The sequence below is a fragment of the Phaseolus vulgaris genome, chromosome 7 (genome assembly GCF_051622355.1).
Source record: "Phaseolus vulgaris cultivar YP4 chromosome 7, ASM5162235v1, whole genome shotgun sequence".
In the NCBI taxonomy this organism is placed as follows: domain Eukaryota; kingdom Viridiplantae; phylum Streptophyta; class Magnoliopsida; order Fabales; family Fabaceae; genus Phaseolus; species Phaseolus vulgaris.
This window is the reverse complement of record NC_143504.1, coordinates 45,809,077-45,830,893: the sequence shown is the minus strand read 5'-3', so window position 1 is coordinate 45,830,893 and position 21,817 is coordinate 45,809,077. Positions and strand designations below refer to the sequence as shown.

The 21,817-nt window shown below is 32.5% G+C and overlaps 1 protein-coding gene across 1 annotated transcript; it reads right to left on the bottom strand.

Annotated features, from left to right (window-relative positions):
* Positions 1-433: 433 nt before the first annotated feature.
* On the bottom strand, positions 434-18,477 carry LOC137828969 (myosin-6). The gene is made up of 39 exons (XM_068635755.2): positions 18,092-18,477; positions 15,383-15,511; positions 14,966-15,109; positions 14,723-14,868; positions 14,488-14,650; positions 14,271-14,329; positions 14,015-14,174; positions 13,567-13,716; positions 13,331-13,467; positions 13,080-13,226; positions 12,866-12,967; positions 12,500-12,557; positions 12,265-12,366; positions 10,736-10,773; positions 10,491-10,617; positions 10,244-10,414; positions 10,023-10,154; positions 9,806-9,915; positions 9,661-9,721; positions 8,947-9,124; positions 8,644-8,849; positions 8,336-8,455; positions 6,760-6,858; positions 6,310-6,522; positions 6,037-6,176; positions 5,773-5,887; positions 5,644-5,688; positions 5,472-5,555; positions 5,220-5,390; positions 4,040-4,195; positions 3,767-3,955; positions 3,396-3,521; positions 3,144-3,214; positions 2,750-2,849; positions 2,534-2,590; positions 2,088-2,144; positions 1,374-1,454; positions 1,210-1,292; positions 434-971 (listed from the first exon to the last, which is right to left on the bottom strand). The coding sequence occupies exons 1-39, from the start codon at positions 18,092-18,094 to the stop codon at positions 857-859; spliced, it is 4,545 nt and encodes a 1,514-aa protein (XP_068491856.2). The 5' UTR covers positions 18,095-18,477; the 3' UTR covers positions 434-856.
* Between the last annotated feature and the right edge of the window lie 3,340 nt (positions 18,478-21,817).

Sequence of the window (21,817 nt, the reverse complement as noted above, 5' to 3'; positions counted from 1 at the left end):
ACTTTTATTATTTTTAAAATTTAAATGAACATCTTATAACTTGATTCTTGGTAAACCAATACTGGTAGTTGTAACCTAATCCTAATCTTAGTTTTACTCTTAATAAATGTTTTGAGTAGAGTTTAGAGGTTTAAGATACAGGCACAGTAGTCTCCAAACTCACCATAAACTTCATTAGACTTTTAAGCATATTCAAACTCAAGACAACAAAATGAAGAGGAACAAACCCCTTCACCATCTGAGCCGGGTAATTCAAAATGCAACAATGATTCGTATGGGTCAAATTACAATACTCTTCAAATACCTCTTTAGCTTGTATTACCCACTACTGAAACTTAGCAACCTTTTGCAGCTCTACAATTTTATGGTGATAAGAACATTGTTTGGTCATGACTCATGTTGCATATACAAGTGGCGAAAAGAAATACTGGAGTTCAGACTCGAGAATGTGAAAAATCTATTGATTATGTATCAATGTTAATTTTCCACTATTTACATTCTAAAAAAATGAGTGGAAAGTGAGCTTCAACTCCAAAACAAAATCATAGCAGCTCAGCTTCACTTTCTAAGATTTTTCTGACCAGGACAACAAAAATGGACATACAAGGCAAGCTGGCTAATTCTAAAAAATATCCCTACCCCCTTTTTAATGTGACGACTTTACAATTGAATGCCAACAAAAGAATGAAAAAATAATTTTACATCATGGCCATGGCGATGCAGGGATATGACAAACAAGCTGTAGGATGGTAAACTAAAAACAAATAAAAAATATAGAAAGAAAAAGAATAAAAATAAAAAATGGATTTACAACCTTAGACCAACAGCTGATAAACACCTACTAAGCTTCCCTTGCCTACTCATTTAAAAATTGGAAGGCGGGATTCTCAAGCAGCTCATCAGCTGCTTTCATGTCTGAGAAATCCTTCTCTTGCAGTGATGTAGAGAAGTCCTCTACTGAGAAGGGGATGCTGTAAAAACGAAGTAAAGATCCGTAAACATGTTGTCATTGATCAAAATATGAAATAAAAATCTTCAACGTAGAATTGTACTGAAAGTTGACCAAGAATTGATAGATCACAAATTAAACTGCCTCCACCCGATGTTAAATAAAGAAATTATGTATTAACTTTCTTCTATCGCTTATGATGGCAGATAATAGGCTATCGAAGCACCATTTGAAAGCTTTCCTTATACAAGCAAACTCACCTGGAACTGTCATCCAACAAGAAAGAATCACTCTGAGCATTATTAGAGTCCTCAGCCATAAGCACTCTCATGCTTGAAAGAACCTGAAGGAAGATTTGAGCATGTTATCAAGCATTTTCCCCGCTATCAGAGAAAATAGGGAAGGGAAAGGGGAAAAGGCTTACATCTGGAGATACACTTCGAGTATTGTAGTTAGCATCCCAATAAAGTGTACATATTCTGTAAAGCTGCTGGACACTCATGATCTGATGCAGGAGTGGGTTGCGGACACAAGAGAAAAAGTATGAGAGAGACTAATAGATTCTGAAAAATATTCTTAGGTAGAGAGTGACTGCAAACGTAAGAGATTATGCAGATGTGATCATTCATAGAGAAGGGCCTATTGGATCTGAAAAAATGTTTTGCTTGCATTTTTAACTATTTTCATTATTTCATAGATATGTTTCAAAACAAAATAAGGTAACACTTAATTGAGATTGAAATCGAGAAATGAAAACAATTACTTTTCTCAAACCAAACAGGCCCTAAATTTCCTTAATCTCTTTTCAATCCATCCTTAGTATGGAATACAAACTTAAATTAATATGAATTCCAGTCGTAGAAGTAGCCTCGAACACTTTCCAAGTTTAAGTTAAGGTGATAAAACGAGGCAATTTCCTCAACTGCTACTTGCAGAAACATTTTCATGACGCAAATACAAAGAAACCAAATCTGAACACGTGATCATTTCAAGAACTCATCATAAAAAATCTGCTCTACAACAATTAATTATCTTATCAAAGATATGACATTTTAAATATTAACAAATTAATGGCAATAAGTTGCGTACCCCATATACACACAGAAAGATCGGGATAGATAGATAGATAGATACTTACTGGGCATAAATCATTAATGATTTCATCATAAGAAATCCTATACTTCTGATGAATAACCTGTATATAAAAGAAGACAATAATTAAACCAATATTAGGAAAAATAGATTATTTTTATTCACTTATTCACCATTATAATTATTCTAAATTAAAATTTTCAGTCTTAAAATCAGGTAGAGTACATGCAACCTCACAAAAGCAAGCCTTAAAATCTAATTGATGTGCAATTATTAGCCGATGATTGCTCAAGTTAGTTATATACTTGAAACTAACCACACCCTCACAAGATTGCAATTAAGGCAGCAAATGGCCACAATTAAGGTGTACTTCCAACATTCACAAAAGGTAGCTACCATAACTAACATAGTTCATAGAAAGCCAACATGGATTACAAAACTTAAGAAAAAAGCAAGGATAAATAGTGCTATATTATCAAATAAGACGCTTACCAAGAACCCAACAGCTTGTCTAATGTGCTTAAGCTCATCCCAAGATGAACCTGCATACTGCAAACCCAAGGAATTAGGTTAGACTTTGGAGATCAGTACACACGTTCAAAAAGCCAAAGATCAAGCATAAGTCATCACTGTATTTTGTTACAGCCAAAGCAATAAATGTACTAACTGAAAATCTAACACCCTAATACCATCAACATAACAAATTACCTCATCTTTTGCTTGACAGCACCACAACTCCAATTCTGCTAAACCAGCTTTCACATATTCCCCATTGGTAAACGTGCAACAATCACGACGCAGAAGAAGACTAGAAATAATTTATTCAAAAAATAATGTTAGCCTTTAAGATTGTTAGGAATCATGCAATTATGAACATATTGTGTAGGGAAATATTGTAATTAGGCATTTTATGAGCTGCATAATTATGTAACTATTATCCATTGTATTTGTGGCTCTAACTATAAACAAGAGCCTGTGGTGTTTAGTCAAGACACACGGATACATTCACATCACATGAGCTCTTATTCTTGTTCCTCTCAAAAATACAATGATGTAAAAAAATTCGATTATGTTATTGTAGCATGTACAAAAAACCACTTACCTATTGAAGAGTTGAACATTAATATATGAGAATGTTTGAGTGAAGATCTTTTGGATAAGGACTGGGGGTACCTGAAATCCAAAACATCATATCATACGATGTTTCATTAGATCATTAGATCTATTGATTATTTAGGGTTTCTTGAAGCACCCTACATCATGCCTTACCAAATTTTAAAAAATAGTATGAATTTGGCCAACAGGGAAGTAATTGTCTAACACTAACAAGTTAATATGAAATTTTGTTTCTTACAAAGTTTTCTTTCATGGTACAGAGGAGAGTATTCAGCGATTCTATAATACTCTGCCAGTGACCCATTGGAGAATCTTTACCAAAGGATCGGCCAGATCGTAACACTCCCTTAGATGTTCTTGGGGCCTGTATATAAGCAATAAGATTAGCATGAGGATCAGAACCAAAAACACGAGTGACTAAAATGAGAATAGAACCTCAGAATTCCTTTAGAAATTTCTAGAGAATATCTCCAGAAGGGAGATAGTACATACTATCTAGATCAGGGACTAGCTATGGGAACCTATTCAGGATTTAAGACATTGTATCCAACTTCATCCATTCAGTAATGATAAAACAATTCAACAATAGCCAACCGCATTACAACAAACCTGGATACATAAAGATATCAATGATGCCAATTCTTTCTTCAAGTTATCCCTAAGGATACCATATATTTTCTCCACATAGGCTGTGAGCTGTTGCTTGAAAAGCAAAGCAGGATATTTAGCTTCTACCTTGCGAACAACCTCTGATGGAGGGGAAGAAATGCTGGCAGAAGAAGGAGATGACCGAAAACCCTGCAATTAGGCAATCAAACAAATTACGGTGACTTTTTGTGGAAAAGGGATCAGAATAAAAGATATGCATGGAATATTCAATACCATAGTCATTCTCCCAAAGAGGGACGTTGGATTTGGTGGTTTTTTTACAGGAGTTGCATCAGCTGAACCACCAGATTTCAGACTTTGCTGGAGCAAAAACAATAGTGCAGACATATTTGACAGCCAATAGGCCATAAGATCATTGTCATCTTGATTCTGCAAGGAGTAAAGAAGAAGAAATACAAAAAAGTTACAAATGCTCCCATACTTTTCTTTGAAATACCATAAAAAATAAGATATATATATATATATATATATATAAAACATGAAAGTTAGAATCACATCATTTAAGACCACTGAAAGTTAAAAAATTGATTGTTCAACAAATGTTTATGCAAATTGGCTCATAAGCTCTCAAAGAAAAATGGCTGGAGGGATAACTATAACAATTAAACCATGAACTAGCCCAGGGCAAAAGAAAAAAAAACTGAAAATGCATTCATATTACTGCTAACGTATCTCAAATGGAAAACATATTCACGCTTTTGAATTCAAGCTAAGTCTAGCTTAACCCCAAAAGTTATCTCAAGAGGTGAGGATTACCCAAGCCTTTAGTTATACTTGTGCTATACCTATAATTGATGATTGCAGGAATTTATTATTATTATTTATTGCACTAGAAAAGTTGGGAAGCCAAGTAGATTGCACAGGGAAAGCTGCACATCCTTGTAGATTTTGGGACAGCTGAGGGTGGCCCAACATCAAATTTATGATAGGCTTTGGATTCGTCTTGAATTTGAGCTAAACTTTACTCAAGTCTAAAAACTAGTGTAATGAACAGTGTAACTCACTCCCAACTATGATACACTGCTATAAACAGATAGTGAACATTAGATTAACTATTCAATAATTTAGAATGTAGAAAATTAGAATAACCAGCGTAATTATGGCATGCAACATGGCAAGGATAGGTAGAGGCTCTAATAGTCTAAAATAGTATCAAAACTTAAGCTATTATATCAAAAGCTAGAATAACTAGTGTAATGAACAGTGTAATTCACTTCCACTAAAATGCACTGCTATAGACAGATAGTGAACATTACAATACATTAGACTAAAATTAGAACGGCCAGTGTAATTATGGCATTGAACATGGCAAGGATAGGTAGACGTTCTATATCAAAAGCTTAAGCTATTAGGTGAAAGTTCAATCCAATTATTTTGAAGAGAAAAATGTCACCTCAATTGCAGAACCAATCATCTGGATAAGGCGATCAAATACACTTGTTCTTTCAGCCTCAAATGATTTCCAGTGGAGGAGACATTTATAAATGGTAAATGCAGCAACAGGCTTTCCGTGATGGAAACCAATATTTTTCGTAACACAGTTCACAAGTGCATCAACATTCTCCTACAGTGAAAAAGGTGTAAAAAAATTGAACTTACTCACATGAAGAAAGATAAATTAAACGTCAAAATTTTAAGCACACACATGTTGACGTTCAATGAAGGATCTCCTCAATTTGCCATCAGATTCTGTACCAAACTTCTTTACAGGTGTGACACTCTGTGCTTCCTGCATACACGACTCTTTAAATTTCACTAAACACAACAGATGCCTAGTAGTGGAAATGTACATAAAGGGTAGAAAGCAATGTACTCACAGAAGTTTTATGATCTTCACCCACATGGTGACCATTTTCCAATTTCTGCAGAAAAAAATACAAATTCCAAAAAATTTAGACTTATATACAAAGCATGAAGACATACATACATTAGAAAGTAAAATTTACCTCAGATATGTTGGTAGAAAGGTGTTCTAACATTGTTTTTGTCGAAGAGTTTAGCAGAGACTGTTGCCGTAAAACTTGGTTTTCGGATTCCATATCTGAGAATTTCTCTTCGAGCCTATCAATATCAATCAAAACAAAAAAATGGTTATGCTAATGCAGAATCTTGTAATTGCAAATACAGGCTATGGATGACTGCTATTCAAAGACTAGAAATAGTAATAGTTCAAATAAAGATACCAAAGAAGCTTTGATCCCAAAGAATACCTTTGCATAGCTGTCTTCAACTGGATTATTTTTGATTCAGCATCCAAAGTCTGCTTCAACCTTTCTTCACTAATCTTGTTTGCCTCTTCATATCTTTTTTCAGTTTCATCAATTTTCTCTTCCAATGAACTCACCAGGGACTGTAACGAATTCCATGAAGCTCAAAATTAATAGAAAGAAATGGCCACCTATCTTTCCAAAATTCACAGTAGACCCAGATACAAAGAATTTATTTCAGTGAAGAGGAGATATTTATGCCCATAATCAGCTCACCTTGAGTTTCTCATTTTCACTAGTTAGCTTCTCCAACAGAGCATGGTCAACAACAGGAACCTCCTGTATGACAGGTGCTCTCTCAGCTTCTCTTTTTGCAGCCTCTCGCTCCTTTTGAAGTAATAACTTGGTTTCTTTAAACTGGAGTTGCATCTCTTGCAAAGCAGATTGTAATTTTTCATTTTCTTGTGCTTTTGATTCTTCAATGTCAACCTACATTTGTTAATAGAGATTTAACAAGCATAGAAAGGAAAGATACTAAATAGTATGTGCGTGTGTATACAAAAATATCCTTCCATCAATTATACAAATTAGATTCATACCACCATTTAAAATATCTAAAATAAGAATTGTTATAAAATTAATAGATTGTACCGCAATATTTATCCTAAATTAATTGGAGTGCTTGTCATATTGCAAGTTAGAACTGACAAAATAATAATCATTTACCCTCAAGCGTTTTTCTAGCTGCAACCTCAATGTGAGGTCTTCAACTTGCTTTTCAAGCTTATTTTTGGCAGCTTGGAGAGCTCCAGTTTCTCTAGCAGCCTGAAATTAATAAAACAAAATTCAATTGATGAATAACATTACAAAAAAAACATAGCTAGAAATGGTAACATGTAAGACAATAAGAACTATATAAGAACTCCCTTCCTGATCAAAATACTAGCATATCCCTTGATTCTGACCAAACTATATAACAAAGTGAGTCATTCTCAAATCTAGAAAGATAAAGAAGAATTGTGGGTAAATTTTTGTCTCACTATTATTATGTCTAACCTATCTTTTATAGTTGGTGTGGTTAGTCAGTTTATGCAGGTTCTTCGCATTGATCAGTGCAAAGTTTTCCTTCACATTCTCAGATACCTCAAAAAGGCTCCAAGACAAGATCTACAATATGAAGACAAAGAAAGTACCCAAGTATCTGGATATTGTAATGCTGATTGGGCAACGTCTCCTATAGACAAACATTCCACTATTGGACATTGTGTTTTCATTGGAGGGAATATTATTTCTTGGAAAAGCAAGAAAAAAAATGTAGTTGCTCGATCAAGTGTTGAAGTAGAATATAAGGAAACGACATCATTCACTTGTGAATTTGTGTGGATAAAACAACTCTAAGAACTAAGACTTTGTGAAATTCAACAAATGAGGATGTATGATAATCAAGCAATTTTCCATATTGCTTCCAACCCTATGTTCCATGAGAGGATAAAACACAGATATTTACTGTCATCTTGTTAAAGAAAAGTTGTTGTTTAAGGAAATTTGCACTGAGTTTGTTGGCTCTAATAATCAACTTGCAAACATTTTGACGAAATCTTTTAGAGGAGCTCGGATTCAATTTATGTGTTCCAAACTTTGAATATACAATCCGTATTCTCCAACTTGAGGGGGAGTGTTAGAATGGTTTATATTATCTTCTAAGCAGAAGTTGTTGTGATGTATCTATGTTGTAGGTCATTGATCCTTTATATATAAATGAGTCTGAATCAGTAGGGAGATCTAATTTAAGATCATTTAAGCTCTTTTCCTCATCTATACAAACCATTCTTGGATCTCCATGGAAATGATTTAATAAAGTCATGGTTTTATATTTTAGAAACCCAAAACAGAAAAATGCATAAAATACAAATTCCCGTAAGGTTTTTGGATATATAGAGCTTTGAGTTGTCTCTATTAGGTGACAAATTTGACAGCATTTTGTTCCCCACATTATTGTTTGTTGTAGGAAAACTTTTCTGAGGTATCTATTTTAAATAATGGAGATAAAGAAATATCACAGCAAAGCTAGAAAAGTATAATCATAGTACTTGTTCCCAGACAAAATGTTGCCAATGGCAGCCAAGATTTAATGCAGCTAATTAAGTTTAAAGTGCAGATATTCATGCAGTGGTACAATGCATATGGGTAGTTTTTACTTCTGATATTTAATCTTATCTATCAACTTACCACATTAAGATTAAAACATTTAATTGATTGATTCAAGTGTTCTTTCATAAGTGGGGAGGAGGGGAAGTGTTACCATCTTGAGCTTCCGTAATTCTTGTCGAGCAACTTTTCCTCTCCATGAACATTGTGTTGTAATTGCTGCCTTCTTTAGGTTTGTAAAATGATGGAGTGCCAGGTATTTCCTGCAGTGGCTCTGCAATACACAAAATAATCACAGTTGCAAGCATAAATCACCAAGAAACAAAAATATATTACACAATAAAAAACCAAGCTCATCAACAATGATTTTTGTAGAGGATACATGGGCTTTGGAATTGGACAATAACATCGCTAAGATTAATTTAAAACATACTACACCGATGTATTTTAAAAATTCTCTACCTGAATGACAATAGCAGCCCTAGTTTGCTTCCTGAAGCGCAGCTCACTACGAGCAGCCATCCCTCGCATACCAGTCTGAAGAGAAACAGCCGAGCTATACGATTCTTTATATGCCTTCCTGGCAACATGCATGCGGAAAAATGTCTGAATCATCAGACTGGAAGCCTCCCGCCGCAATCCTTCATAAACTTGCCGAGCAAGTTGTCCTGTAATTAGCATCGAGAAACTCATGAAACTTTCCAAATATAGGTTTTTCTCAGAATTCAACTGGTGAGCTAATGTTTCTAGGAAACAGGTAGATACCTCTGCATGCAGCTTGAATCTTTATTGCAGACAATCGTATCAAGACAAAACTTCGGCAGGCCAAAAAGGTGCGCACTTTCCTCTGAATAATGCTTGCTGCCTTTCCTAAGACCTCACTTCTACGAGTATCTAGATCTGCCATTTGACCAGCTCGAAGAAACACTTTTGTTTTACCAATCTGCAGCAAGAAACAGCAAAATAAACCACAAGAGCTTAATATAATCTCATAAAGATAATCTGCGGTTACCTTGTTGAACAATAAAAATTCTTTGTAGCGAGCACAGATGAACATAAATAGCAATTTGAGTTCATTACACACTTGTCAAAGATATAAAATAGTTATAATTCCCAAACCAAAACCACATTTCCAAGGATATTGTCCACAGAATGGCAGTGAAAGGGTGAAAAAGGAAGAAAAGGAAAGGATATTGCTGGTTCCCAGCAAAAACTCCAAAGCAGTAACAAAATAGACAAAAATTGGGAGGATATAGATCATTAGTTTCCAATAAGTGTAAAAAAATATTAGAGATTGGGAGGATATAGATTAGACAGTTTCGCCGATACTCAGGTCAATGATGATTTCTCAGTACATAGCAATTTTTTTATCCAAGTAAAAATTGTTATTTTCCACTTCAAAAACAAATATATACTAAACTCCAATTGGAGACTAAGTCTCTAAATGAATTAAAGGTCTGAATACATGTAAATAGTTACCTGATAGCCCTTAAGTCCAACCTTCTCCAGAATCCTCTTGCAAACAGTGACCTCATCAGAACTAACAAGTATAACATGAAATAAATCAGGTTTTCGAAATATCAAAACTAATGGGACTAACAATGAAGATTAAAAACATAGATACCTCCCATCCATAGCTTCAGGTGCAAGAAGTCCAAATCGATCTGCAAATTCATCAAATGTTTTCCTAGTCGGATAACCGGCACAACTTATCCTAATTGCCTCCATAACTCCCTACAGATGGATTTACTATGTAATCAATATATACTCACATAGGGACATATTATAACTTCAATAACAATACCAACTACACAGTCCAAAAACAAGCAAGCAAGTCTTACCCCACATCGCAATTGCTGCAAAACATTTTTATGCTCAAAAATTGCTGGCTTAAGAAGATTATTTGGTTTAACACAACGAATGTAGTGCGGCTCAGTGGCACTGAGAGTTTCAAGTAGTGCTTGCAATTGTTGCTGCATGAAATACGAAAGATTTCAAAACTACAGAGGTTAAGGAAGAGATTAACAATGCATCTTTAAACGATGGGGAATAAAAAAACAACCTTAAACCGGGAACCTATTGAAGAAAACTTTGATTGTTTGGATGATTCCTCAGGTGAAGGGGGGAACAACCCAGACACAAAGGGGCATTTGGAAGCATAAAGAAGTGCCTGGTGTTCTGCAACAACATAATCTTTGTTCTTGTCCAGGAACAGTTCAGTTTGATAAGTGACCTAAAATTGACACAGATCACATCAAGCATTCTGGTTACTACATTTGCAGAAGCAGAAGTACAATATTCCAACTTACATCACCCGCATAATGGCAAATTGTGAAGTCACTACGTGACAATTTGGGCTTGCTGAACCTTTTATGATTTTTGAAAGTCTGATACAGCTTTTGGGCAAAAGTTTCATGTGTTGATCTTGGAAACATACTGCAAAACGAATACATATATAAAAGTTATGAATTATGGCAGAATAAATTCAACCAGCAGTATTGAGATATTAAGACCGACAATACCAATTCAAAGGTACAGTACAAAGTATACTTACCAAGCCTCATCAAGAAGAGCAATAATGCCTCCAGGTTTCTGAAATTATACAAAACAAATAATGACAAAATATGGCACAAACACAATTTTGTTATCAGCCAGTAAATAATATGTCAAAATCATTAATATTACATTGACAAAGTACTAATATCGATTTGCCTACACCAAAAATAGAAAATATATTTTCAACTTCCAAGGTATTCATATTTTCCTTTCCCCTTTTACATCAAACTTGTTATTAAAACCTACACCTTAATAGATGTAAACTGACAACTTCAATATTTTTACTTTTAACCATCAAAGAGAAATGAATCTGATCCTTTTATGTTGACCATTTGACTTCAGGTAGATATCAGCAGCTTGAGTATGAATTGATCACATAAATCATATCAACAGCTATTCAAATTATTCCCTCCATTTTGAAGACATATGAGAAGAAGAGAAATTCAAAATCTAGCTTAAGTTTCCTTGTGAAACTAATTTTTGCAACACCCATAAAAGGTATGGAGGAAACACTGAATTACTGTAACTTTGTCGTTATTCCAAATCCCTTGATCCCCACCCATCCTAACAGTTGACATTAAGCATACTTTCTGGAAAGTATCTACATTTAGTTTTCCAGTAAAATGAATCTCAAGATACTTTTTATCCCCTATCTTCTGGCAAAATGTCTGCCTTAAAAATAACAGTTGAATTCTGAAAGGAAACTATAATTATAGTGAGTAGCAATTAAAATTTTATAACTTCATCAAAAATTAAGTTGTTATTGTCAATGTGCATGTGGAATTTTAATATTCATGTTTCCCCATTTTCTTAAAAAAAATCTAATTAGCCCTCTATTTTTAATAATTGAAAAGAAATATTGGCACACTAGTGCATGCCAAGACATAGCTTATAGTGAAAATGAAGCTCCAGAATATAGTTACCATCAAGCAATCAAGGAAAATGTATTTCATGCTACAACATCTCTCTAGCATAAACCAGCATGCAAGCTAGTCACTTTCACGTACAGCCACACATATTACAGTGGGCTTTAGAACCTACCAAATATAACCTTCACCCTTCACATTTAATCCATATTTTTTTCTTAAAAGGGGAACTTTACGCCTAATTCAACCTCACAAAATAGAATTGTAAGATGAGATTTACACCCACTTATATATTATAATTTGGCCATCTTTTTACTCGATATGGGATCTCTAACACAACCCCCTCACAATGAGAACTGAACATCTAAAGCGTAAGACTAAATATTTGTGTGTGGTCCGATAGCAGCTAGTACAATAAGTCCAACAAACCTTGATAGGATAAGTTTTAATTCCATCTTAAAACATAGATTTTAAGGTTTAGGATTTAGGGTTTATCGACTTGTAAAATGATTTTGCACACACTTATATATCCTAATTTGGTTATATCTCTAGTCGATATGAGATCAGTAACATTTTTAAAAGAAAGGAACAACTTACATAAAAGATTTGTATAATACATAAAGCCAATCAACAGAATGATAGTGGAGTGAGAAGGAAAAACCTTTTCAATGAGATCTAGAATATCTTGATTATCAACAAATTCAATGTAACTCCAATCAATCTCCTCTTTTTTGTATTCTTCTTGCTCCATTTTGAAAACATGCTGCAGATCAAGTATTTTGATCATTGCAAGAGCATGTATAAAATGAGTAAAAATAACAAGTATCCTCATCAAATATACAAGCGAGAGATGCAGAGCAATCATCAAGAACATAATCTTTATTTACAAAACAAACCTGATTAAAATGTTGCTGAAGTTTTTCATTGGTCAAATTGATGCAAAATTGCTCAAAACTGCAATGTACAAAGAACAACCAGGAATTATTGAAATATCTGTAAGCTACCACCACTATTGACCAGGTAACAAAATTTCATCAGAATTGAGTTTAATTAGCAATATTCTTAGGATATCTTAAGGTGACAAACTGGACTAATTCATAATATAGTGCTTTGAAATGGAGTGAAGCAATATGATAAAAGAATGCCCTATCCATTCACAACGGTAAATAATGGCATAAAATGGATTAGTATACCCTTTCTTTGATGTTTACTCAAGATCAACCCAAGTTAATTACAGAGCAAAAGGAGTACCAGTAATGCACCTGTTAGTCTTGAAACTCTCAAAACCATAAATATCCAGCACGCCAATTAAGGATGTCGAATCAGGGTCTTGTCCAATTGAACTATTAATTTTATCCACCAGCCTGCAAAAGATGACAGAAATTTACTGAAGTGGGAAGTACAAGCAAATTGACTAACCACTCAGACCTATCTTAGGGCTCAAACATCATCTTCAAGCAATCCACTCAGACCTACCAATCAAACAGCCTCGTGTACACAATCTTAGCCAAAGCGTCTCGGCTGAGTGCAGCAGATTCTGGATCTAGCCATTTTGTAATAGTTTCATCACGAGTAACAATTACACGCTTGCAAAGAGAATCTTCAAGTGCCTTTGCATCACACCTGAAAAAAGTTATAAGCCAAGGATGTCACATGGAAAGGATACAAAATGAAAGTCTACTAAGAGATTATATTTTAACAAATGCAAGCTTGCAAAGATGGCTCACATGAAGAGTTCAGCAGCAGTATGTAGATGGAACCAAGATTTTTCATCTTTGGGCACACTTGAGTCCATTTCTTTCCCTTTTGTAAATTCAATGTTGCCAAGATGCAAAATTGCAGCAACCACTTGAAATATTGCATCCTGCACAGCAATGGAGAGGAAAACAAAAAAATCAAGCAATGAAACACGTTATATTTTAAGAATCTATTCACAAACTTGCAGAAACTCCCAATGAAATACCTGCTCCTCAGAACTTATTCCAACAACGTCCATTGCTCTTCTCGTATCCCGATATTCTTTTAACTCATCAAGCCCTTCCAACTTTATGCAATTTGTTTGATTCAGATAATGAAATTCTCTAGGATTTCCTAATTTGAACTTCTCAATATCCTGCAGAAGTAAATAAAGAAGGTCAAGAAAATATAACCCAAAGAAGCCAAGCACAGACTTAATATTAACAGGCAACACCAACATCATTTCATAACTAAACCAAAAAGGACACATCATACAAAAGAGCTTAAAAAATATACAACAGAAGACAAAAAGGAAGGTTGCTCATTTATAATTAAATCCTGAAAACAAATTTATTGTAGGCATAAGGTCTATATATTATAAATGTAGTATAAATTGATTTTTCAAATCTTTCAGTCAATCTAATCTTGACTCTACACAACAGGCATCTAATTACCTCCGGAGGTGCAGCACAGAGCATATAGAAACAGTGGTAGTTCCTCTCTGGATCTGACAGCTGGCAAACACGTGATCTTTCCAGCAGATAAGTTCTGATTGCGGCCCCAGAAATTCTTCCCCTCTGATCAAATTGAATCTCCACAAACTTACCAAAACGACTGTAGAAGTCACAAGTAAAAAAATAGCACAAATAAGACATGAGCAAAATTTTGCAACACAACTAATGGAGGGAAGAAAATTTACTGTAATTCTACCTTGAATTATTGTTTCTAACAGTCTTTGCATTGCCAAAGGCTTCTAGAACAGGATTGGACTGTCAAGAGAAAAGGGGGTAAATAGGCCAGCTAAGTGAATATAAAGATAAGGTTTTAGCAAATTTAAACACTGTCAAAGGTAAGAAACCACATAAAAAACTTACGGTACCCAACCAAATAGCCAGAAAACAAATCTACAAAGGGATTGATCCCTTACCTCCAGAACTTTCTGCTCAACTGTTCTACCTTCGGCAGCACTATTGGTTCTCCCTCCCATGTAAGCAAGATAGCGCATGAGTAACTTAGTGCTTTCTGTTTTCCCAGCCCCACTTTCACCACTAACCAATATTGACTGGCTGATCCCCTCATTAATCATAAGTCTAAATCCATAATAATTTATATGGTCAGACTTGCAATTTAATAAACTGTGGGCACAAAAAGAGTGAAATTACCTATAAGCTGCATCTGCAACCGCAAAAGGATGTGGACTTAGCTCACCAAAACCTGCTCCTTTATATTGTGCCATCATATGGCTATCATATAAATGAGGAAGCCTTATGAAAGGATTCACAGCAATCAATATATTCCCAGTGTAAGTCTGGAAGCAAAATTTCAAATGCGTTAATGTCAAGTAAATATAAAAACATTAAGATACAAGGGAGACTATTTGGAGGGTTGGAATCTGAATTACACACATAAATTTCATTGATATCATATCTTGATCTCAGATTATCCAGGACACCAGGTTCATGTAGATAAGCAAGTTTTGTCATATCATCCACTCCACATGGTGGGGCTTCAGTATCTTTGTGGTAAACACTAGAAGGTTTAACAACAACCTGCCAATTTCAAGACAGAGGCATGATTCACAATGTTAGAACATCAGAATGTTCCAAGTTTTAACTTCTGACTTCAAAAACTTATGCCTAGTATACACCCAATGACCTACAGGATACTGCAAGAACTAAGCTACCTTATCTTTTTTCTGCTTCTCTTAAATATTCCCACTAGTCATTTATGTTTAAAGCACTTAAAGCAATGCTAATAAATTTACAGGACAAGAAAATGGTGAAGAATAGGATTGAATTTAATAAATATTAAAGCATTCTTACCGTCTTCCCTGAAGTGCAAAGGACTTTGATTTCTCCCCCTTTAACCTCCAAGACCTCACCATCTATCCAGGCTACTTCAGAATCCTCCACCCAAACATGGGAACCTACAACAGGATTGGCGGTGGCAGCCTACAAAACAAAGAGTGTCAACTTAAATAAACAGGCTTGGTGGTGGAGCCCACAGAATTCATTCCCTCTCTAATAAAATGCATGCATAATCAAGCAACAAAAGAGAAAATAATAAACAAAAAGAAAATGGTAAAATAAAGTTCTGAGTCCCACAAACGAAATTGAAATGTCTCCTATAGTTGGTTGTACAGAAAAAGGTATTTTAGTGCTAAGAGTAAGTTTACCTCCTCACATAAGCACACTATAAAGCAATGAATTATAAATGCTTATTTTTGGCAGATGAAAAGTACTTTACTTTAAATAACCTAACAAGATTTGTTCAGATAGCAAAGCAAGTCCCACAATTTACACATGCTTGAAGCATCAACAGCCAGCCCATAATCAGGAAATGGTTCATTCTGACGGAAATTTAAAAAGACAGTTTGAATTCTCTTTCTTCTATCTTAATTTCCATAGCTCAAGCACTCCTAAAATCAACACATATTTCGTACTCATACTGAGTATGCATTGCTATGGAAATGGTTCATTGCTGTCAAAACTCGAAAAGACAATTGGAATTCTAGTTCTTTTACCTTAACTTCCAAAGTTCAAGTACTCCTAAAATCAACATATATTGAGTACGTACCAATACCGAATATGCATTAGGCACTCATGGCGACAACTAAAGTCAAGTGCCTAAGAAGAGTTTGGACAACTTGATTCCTTACAAGATAGATAGATGGAACTAAAAATCAAAGAAATGGTGGGTTATGTATGGTGCTGCAATTCCCAATCTTCAATCCATTGCATTGAAACTCCATTCAGCTTCATCCTCCTCTTCTTGTTCAAGAATTGAATCTCCTTTTATGCTATATGTTATGCTTATTTGTGTTCTTTTATCATTTATTCAATTTACCATTGCTTATATAAAATCCTATTTTTTTATTTTGTATACTTTTTATGTTACATTAATGTATATGTATCCTAGATTTTTATAAAATTCTATTTGTCTTTATATGATTATAATTTATTCATATTAATGTATCAATTTCCTAGATTTTTCAATTTCCTGTATCCCATACCCCTGTGTTTGTACCCGATGACATATCCATGTCAGTGCAACATAGATCTTCACTCATTTGGACGTTATACATTTCCTATTGAAAAATGGCATTTGTTGAAAATAATAATTACAAATCTTTTTCACATAAAATAATCAATTCCATGAAGGATAAACTCAAAGTCCCCCAATTTAATTTTTCTTAGCTTACAGGTATGGAATGAAAAGCTGTTGACAAAAAGAATTAGAAGACAACATATGAGAACATCTAGTACCTAAGTCCACTTTGGTAACTATAATGTAAGAGAAGAAATAAGTAAAATAGAATCCACACAAGTTAACAATTCATAGACTAGTTAAGCTTCACAGAATATAATGGAGGCAACATCGAAAATAAAAAAAAATAAAAAAATAAAAAAAATATATATATATATATATAGAGAGAGAGAGAGGGCAATTGTCCAATACTCTATTTGAGTCTCCAAAGATATAGATGACAACCGAAAACATCAAATTGGTATTGAATGCCATTGGTTGTGTCTTTCAAAAACAATTTGATGCCCCTTTAAGGACCAATTTGATGTATTTATAAATGAAGAGACTTTTACTCTACATTATAGTAAATAGAACAAGACAACAGCATAGAAAAACCCTAAACATATAACCAATGGAAATAAGCAAAGACTACTATCATCAGTTATTATTTTAAAAAAGATAGATCTCTTAGATAAACCCGACCATGAAGATATAACTGAGCAATTAAGTGCCATATAGTCACAAGCATAGGAAAGAAGGATTACGTCTGTTCTCCTCAACCATAAAAAAATCACACACACCCATTAAGTTAGTTGGAGTTAATCACTTGCATTTTCAAGAATGTGACACAAGTCGTCTGACCATTTTAATTGAGCTTTTCTTTTAGAGGTCGGGGGCCGGGATCACATATTGTTCCTTTATAATTCGAAATCAAATTCAAATGCCAAATAAAATGTTCTTTGCTTTGAAAATTCATCTAAAAAATCAGTGATACAACAACACAGCCGCAAAAAATTTATGAAATGGAAATTAGCGGTCCAGAGCCTAAGGCTCCCGTTTCAAAAAAACAGACTTATAGATTTGTATCTAGCTCAATCACATGCACCCTTAAAGATTATCCAAAAAAAAAAAAGGTAAATTGATAGTAGTAATCTTCTGAAACGATGTGGCGAAAATTGGAACCCCCTGTTTTTTCTAACAGCTTAGTCTAATAGCAAAAAACACCATCCACTATAATAGGACCCCTACAATGTCGCTAGGAAATTAAAATAAAAAACAGGTGTACATTATAGAAACAGAGATATAAAAAAAATCGCATAAACAGAAAAAAAAAAATCTCAATTCTGCTTCCATGTAATAACAGATCAGCTCCCAAAACAATAAAAAAAATCTAAAAAAAGGTAAATTATCTCCACACAGAGATATTTCAATAATGGAACACAACACATGACTTCGAATTGACTCGACGGTGACCAAAAACAATCAGAAGAGCGAGAAATTGATACCATTTGCTGTAGATTGATCGGATCGATAATCTTGCGGCCGTTCTGGATCTAGCTCGCTGCGCTACTGCTCCAGTATAAAACTCGAAAGATCTTCGAATTTGAGAACGATGAAACGAAGGTAGGAATTGAGACGGTCTATGTACCGAGTGAAAAAACTATGATGATGTTTTATTATTATAAGTATATATAATACATAATATATACTGATGAAATTGAATTGAATGGAATGGAATTGAATTGAATTTGAAAGCTTAAACCCTTCAACAACACCAAAACTTTTGAAGAAGAGGTTAAGCCCTCTGTGTTCTTCCTCTCTTTTCTTCTTCTTTTCTTCTCTCTCTTTCTTCCACCATCTTTTTCTTCTGCTATAAGTTTATTTCCTTATTATTATTATTGTTGTGAATATAAATTATTAATATGATTATTACTGTTAGATTAAGGTAATTTATCCCATTATAAACTTATTTAACTTATGTAAAAATAAATTTGTCAAATATACTGAATAACAGGTATATTTTTATTACACTATGAAATCCCCTTTTGCCTCTATGAATTGCCGGTAATTACTGGTATGCCATTGGGGTTTTGTTTTTGTAATACTGGATTTAAGACACTGTTAGGAATGAGATTCTTTGTTTAGAAGTCTTTGTCGGCTAAATTAATTAGGTAGCCTTCACTATCATTATCTATTATTATTTATTTATAGTTTTTCACATTATTTGATATTTTTAATGATAAATATACTTATAAATAATTAAATATATTGCTGAAGAAATTATAAAAAAACAAAATAAAAAAGACAAAGGGAAGTATGTAAGAAAATTGTAAACAAAATATTGCAGCAGCACGAAGTATTTAGTGTAGTTGAGACTGGGAATTTTTTTGAGAAAGAATTTCGAATTTTAAAAAAATTGAAAATATTATATATTAAATTATTTAATTAGATATAAAATTAAGAAAAAAAATATGCGAATTTCATAACATTTTTTAAAGAAAAATACAATTCTTTTTTTTTCCTATTACTTGTCTAGTGCTGTTTCGTAGCAAACCAAAATCTTCGTTTTTTTATTATTTAGTCGGTTATATAACACATCTTAGAACGTTTTTAATACACCGTAGAACGTTTAATATAAGAAAAGAATTTGTTTTTTGAAAATTAAAAATATATAATTGTTATGTTTGGCTTTTTTTCTAAATAACTTTTTCTGAAAATAATAATTTTGCAAAAACCATCACAAAATGTTTCTAACGTTTCTTAATTGAAAGAAAAGTTGTAAGACATAAAATATTACTTATATTGTATCATTTAATATAATAAATAATTAAAAAATCTACTACAAATAATACATTACTTTTTTAAATTTTCAATGAAAATTATAAAATATTTTCACAAAAATATTTGTTTACCAATTACTATGATTTTAGTCATTCTAAATCATTATTTTCAAGATTTGTGATTACCACGTGGTTTCTAGATATGAAAAAAAAATGTTTTCATTAATGATAATAAATACTCAATTCTGTTAAATAAAAATAAATTATATAAACAATAAAAAAAATCAGGATGCAACATCTTTGTTGACATAGTATATTAAAAATTGAAAATTAAACTGATTAAATTATTAAATTATTAAAAAATTTATATATTTTAACAACAAAAAAAAGAGATCATCTAGAATTGATAGCATGTGTTGATTTTTCTTTTTACATGAGTTTTCATCACATTTATTTTACAGCAGCTATAAAATATATATTTCTTTTTTTTCCTTTTGTACTCTTCTCAGATGATTTAACATTTTACGAGAAATTTAAAAGATATAACGCAAAAATGATATCAAACAAATATTATTGTATATTGCATGTATGTGAATGTTTATGAATTTAATTATGAATAACTTAGTTCATATTAATTAAGAAAAAATCATTAAGTTCATCTTAAAATAAAAGAAAAATTCAAAAATATTTTTGCACAAAATTAAAAATTTAGGTGATAAATAATTAAATACATGTAAAATAGTGATGAGGATATAAACAACAACGTGAATAGAAGTGATGAACTCCGTTTATTGAAATCATTAAAGTACCTTTTTTTGCCTATTTTTATAAACAATTATAATTACATAAAACCAAAGTTGTAAATAAAATAAAAATTACTCCTTCAATTTCACTTTATATATCGTTTACGCTTTCACATCATTTTTAAAAATTAATTATCGTCTACTTTTTTTTTTCAATACACTAATTTAAATTCTTTCATTAGCATAAATCAAATATGCATACATAATATAGATCATCATTCATTACAAATTACAAACTAACTAGTTGGTGTAATAGGTTGTACAAGCATATGCAAGCTTTGTTGATGGTTAATTGATATTTTTTACACTAATCAACATTCATAAAAAGTTCATTTAATTTTAAACTAATAATAACTTTAAAAATTTAAAAGTTATTTTAGTTTTTTAGTTGTGAATAGAAATGATATAGGCTCCGATATATCCTTATTTATATTAGCACAAGAAGTATATATCATACAAATCATTCATGAGATGGATCAAGGCTCTTATATAAAATATATTTATAGTATATTTAACACTACAAAATATATCTAACACTCTTTCTTGAGTTTGAGCATGTAAATCATATGTATCAAACATGTTACATATATGTAATCAATCATTGAACATGCAATTGTGATCACTACTTGTAAAAATAATGTTGTCAACATACATTATTAGATGGATACACCCTCTAAATGAATAATGATGAAACACATCATGATCAAGTTCAATTTAAGTCATACCAAATCACTCTATTGAAACTACCAAATCATGACCTGTGATATTGTTTAAGATCATACAAAGATTTGTGAAAACTATATACCAAGTTGAAAAAACTCACAATAGGAACAAACCTAGGTAATTGTTTTATATATTTTGTCTGTCAAATCACCATGTTAAAAGGCTTCTAGCCTGTGGCCTCAACCTAATTTATAAAATAATACTTTCATTAAAAAAAAGTATTTTTTTTTTAAAAAGGCATGTATTTATCATAATTTATATTGATTTATATATAAAACCATTATATCTAAAATTGAAATTAAAATTTCATTACTATGACTTCAATATTTTGAAATACATCTATTTTTTTATTTAATTTGGATTTTTTTTATATAAAATGGGCTTAAATAGTCTTATGGCTAACATAGGATCGAATCAGACCAAAAAAATTGTAGCCTGTTTAGAAAATAGAGTGAATCACACCGATACAATTTTTTCTAAGTGATCATTATCTTGGGTCAAGTCGAGCGAACACATTTAATAACTCTAGTTGTTACTTTGACACATGCCTTTAACATTTATGTTACTTGGTTTAGGCATCTAGTCGGGCAAATATCATACCTATATGAATATTTTTATTTATGGTATTACATTTGACACACACATACATATTTATATATTCGTTAATATCAAATTATAACTTATATGCATACAAAAACACAAATTATTATTGAAAATTGCAGGTAAGAAAAGCATAAACCCATGATAGTGTATTGGTTTGGTGATACGCAAATGTACTTTGTATCTTGTTAATTATGTTGTATATTGTACAATGAAAACACAAATAGAAGCATAAGCAAATGTATTATAATGAGAATTTAAATTAAATGTAACATAATTTATACTCACTATGTAAAAAATAAAAATAAATAAATAAATAAAAATT

Excerpts from the sequence above, each read along its gene's own strand:
- LOC137828969 (XM_068635755.2), bottom strand. Across the intron at positions 12,367-12,499 it reads TTCAGCAACATTTTAATCAG|CATGTTTTCAAAATGGAGCA; the intron begins GTTTGTTTTGTA and ends CTTGATCTGCAG. Across the intron at positions 10,155-10,243 it reads CAATAGGTTCCCGGTTTAAG|CAACAATTGCAAGCACTACT; the intron begins GTTGTTTTTTTA and ends TATTTCATGCAG.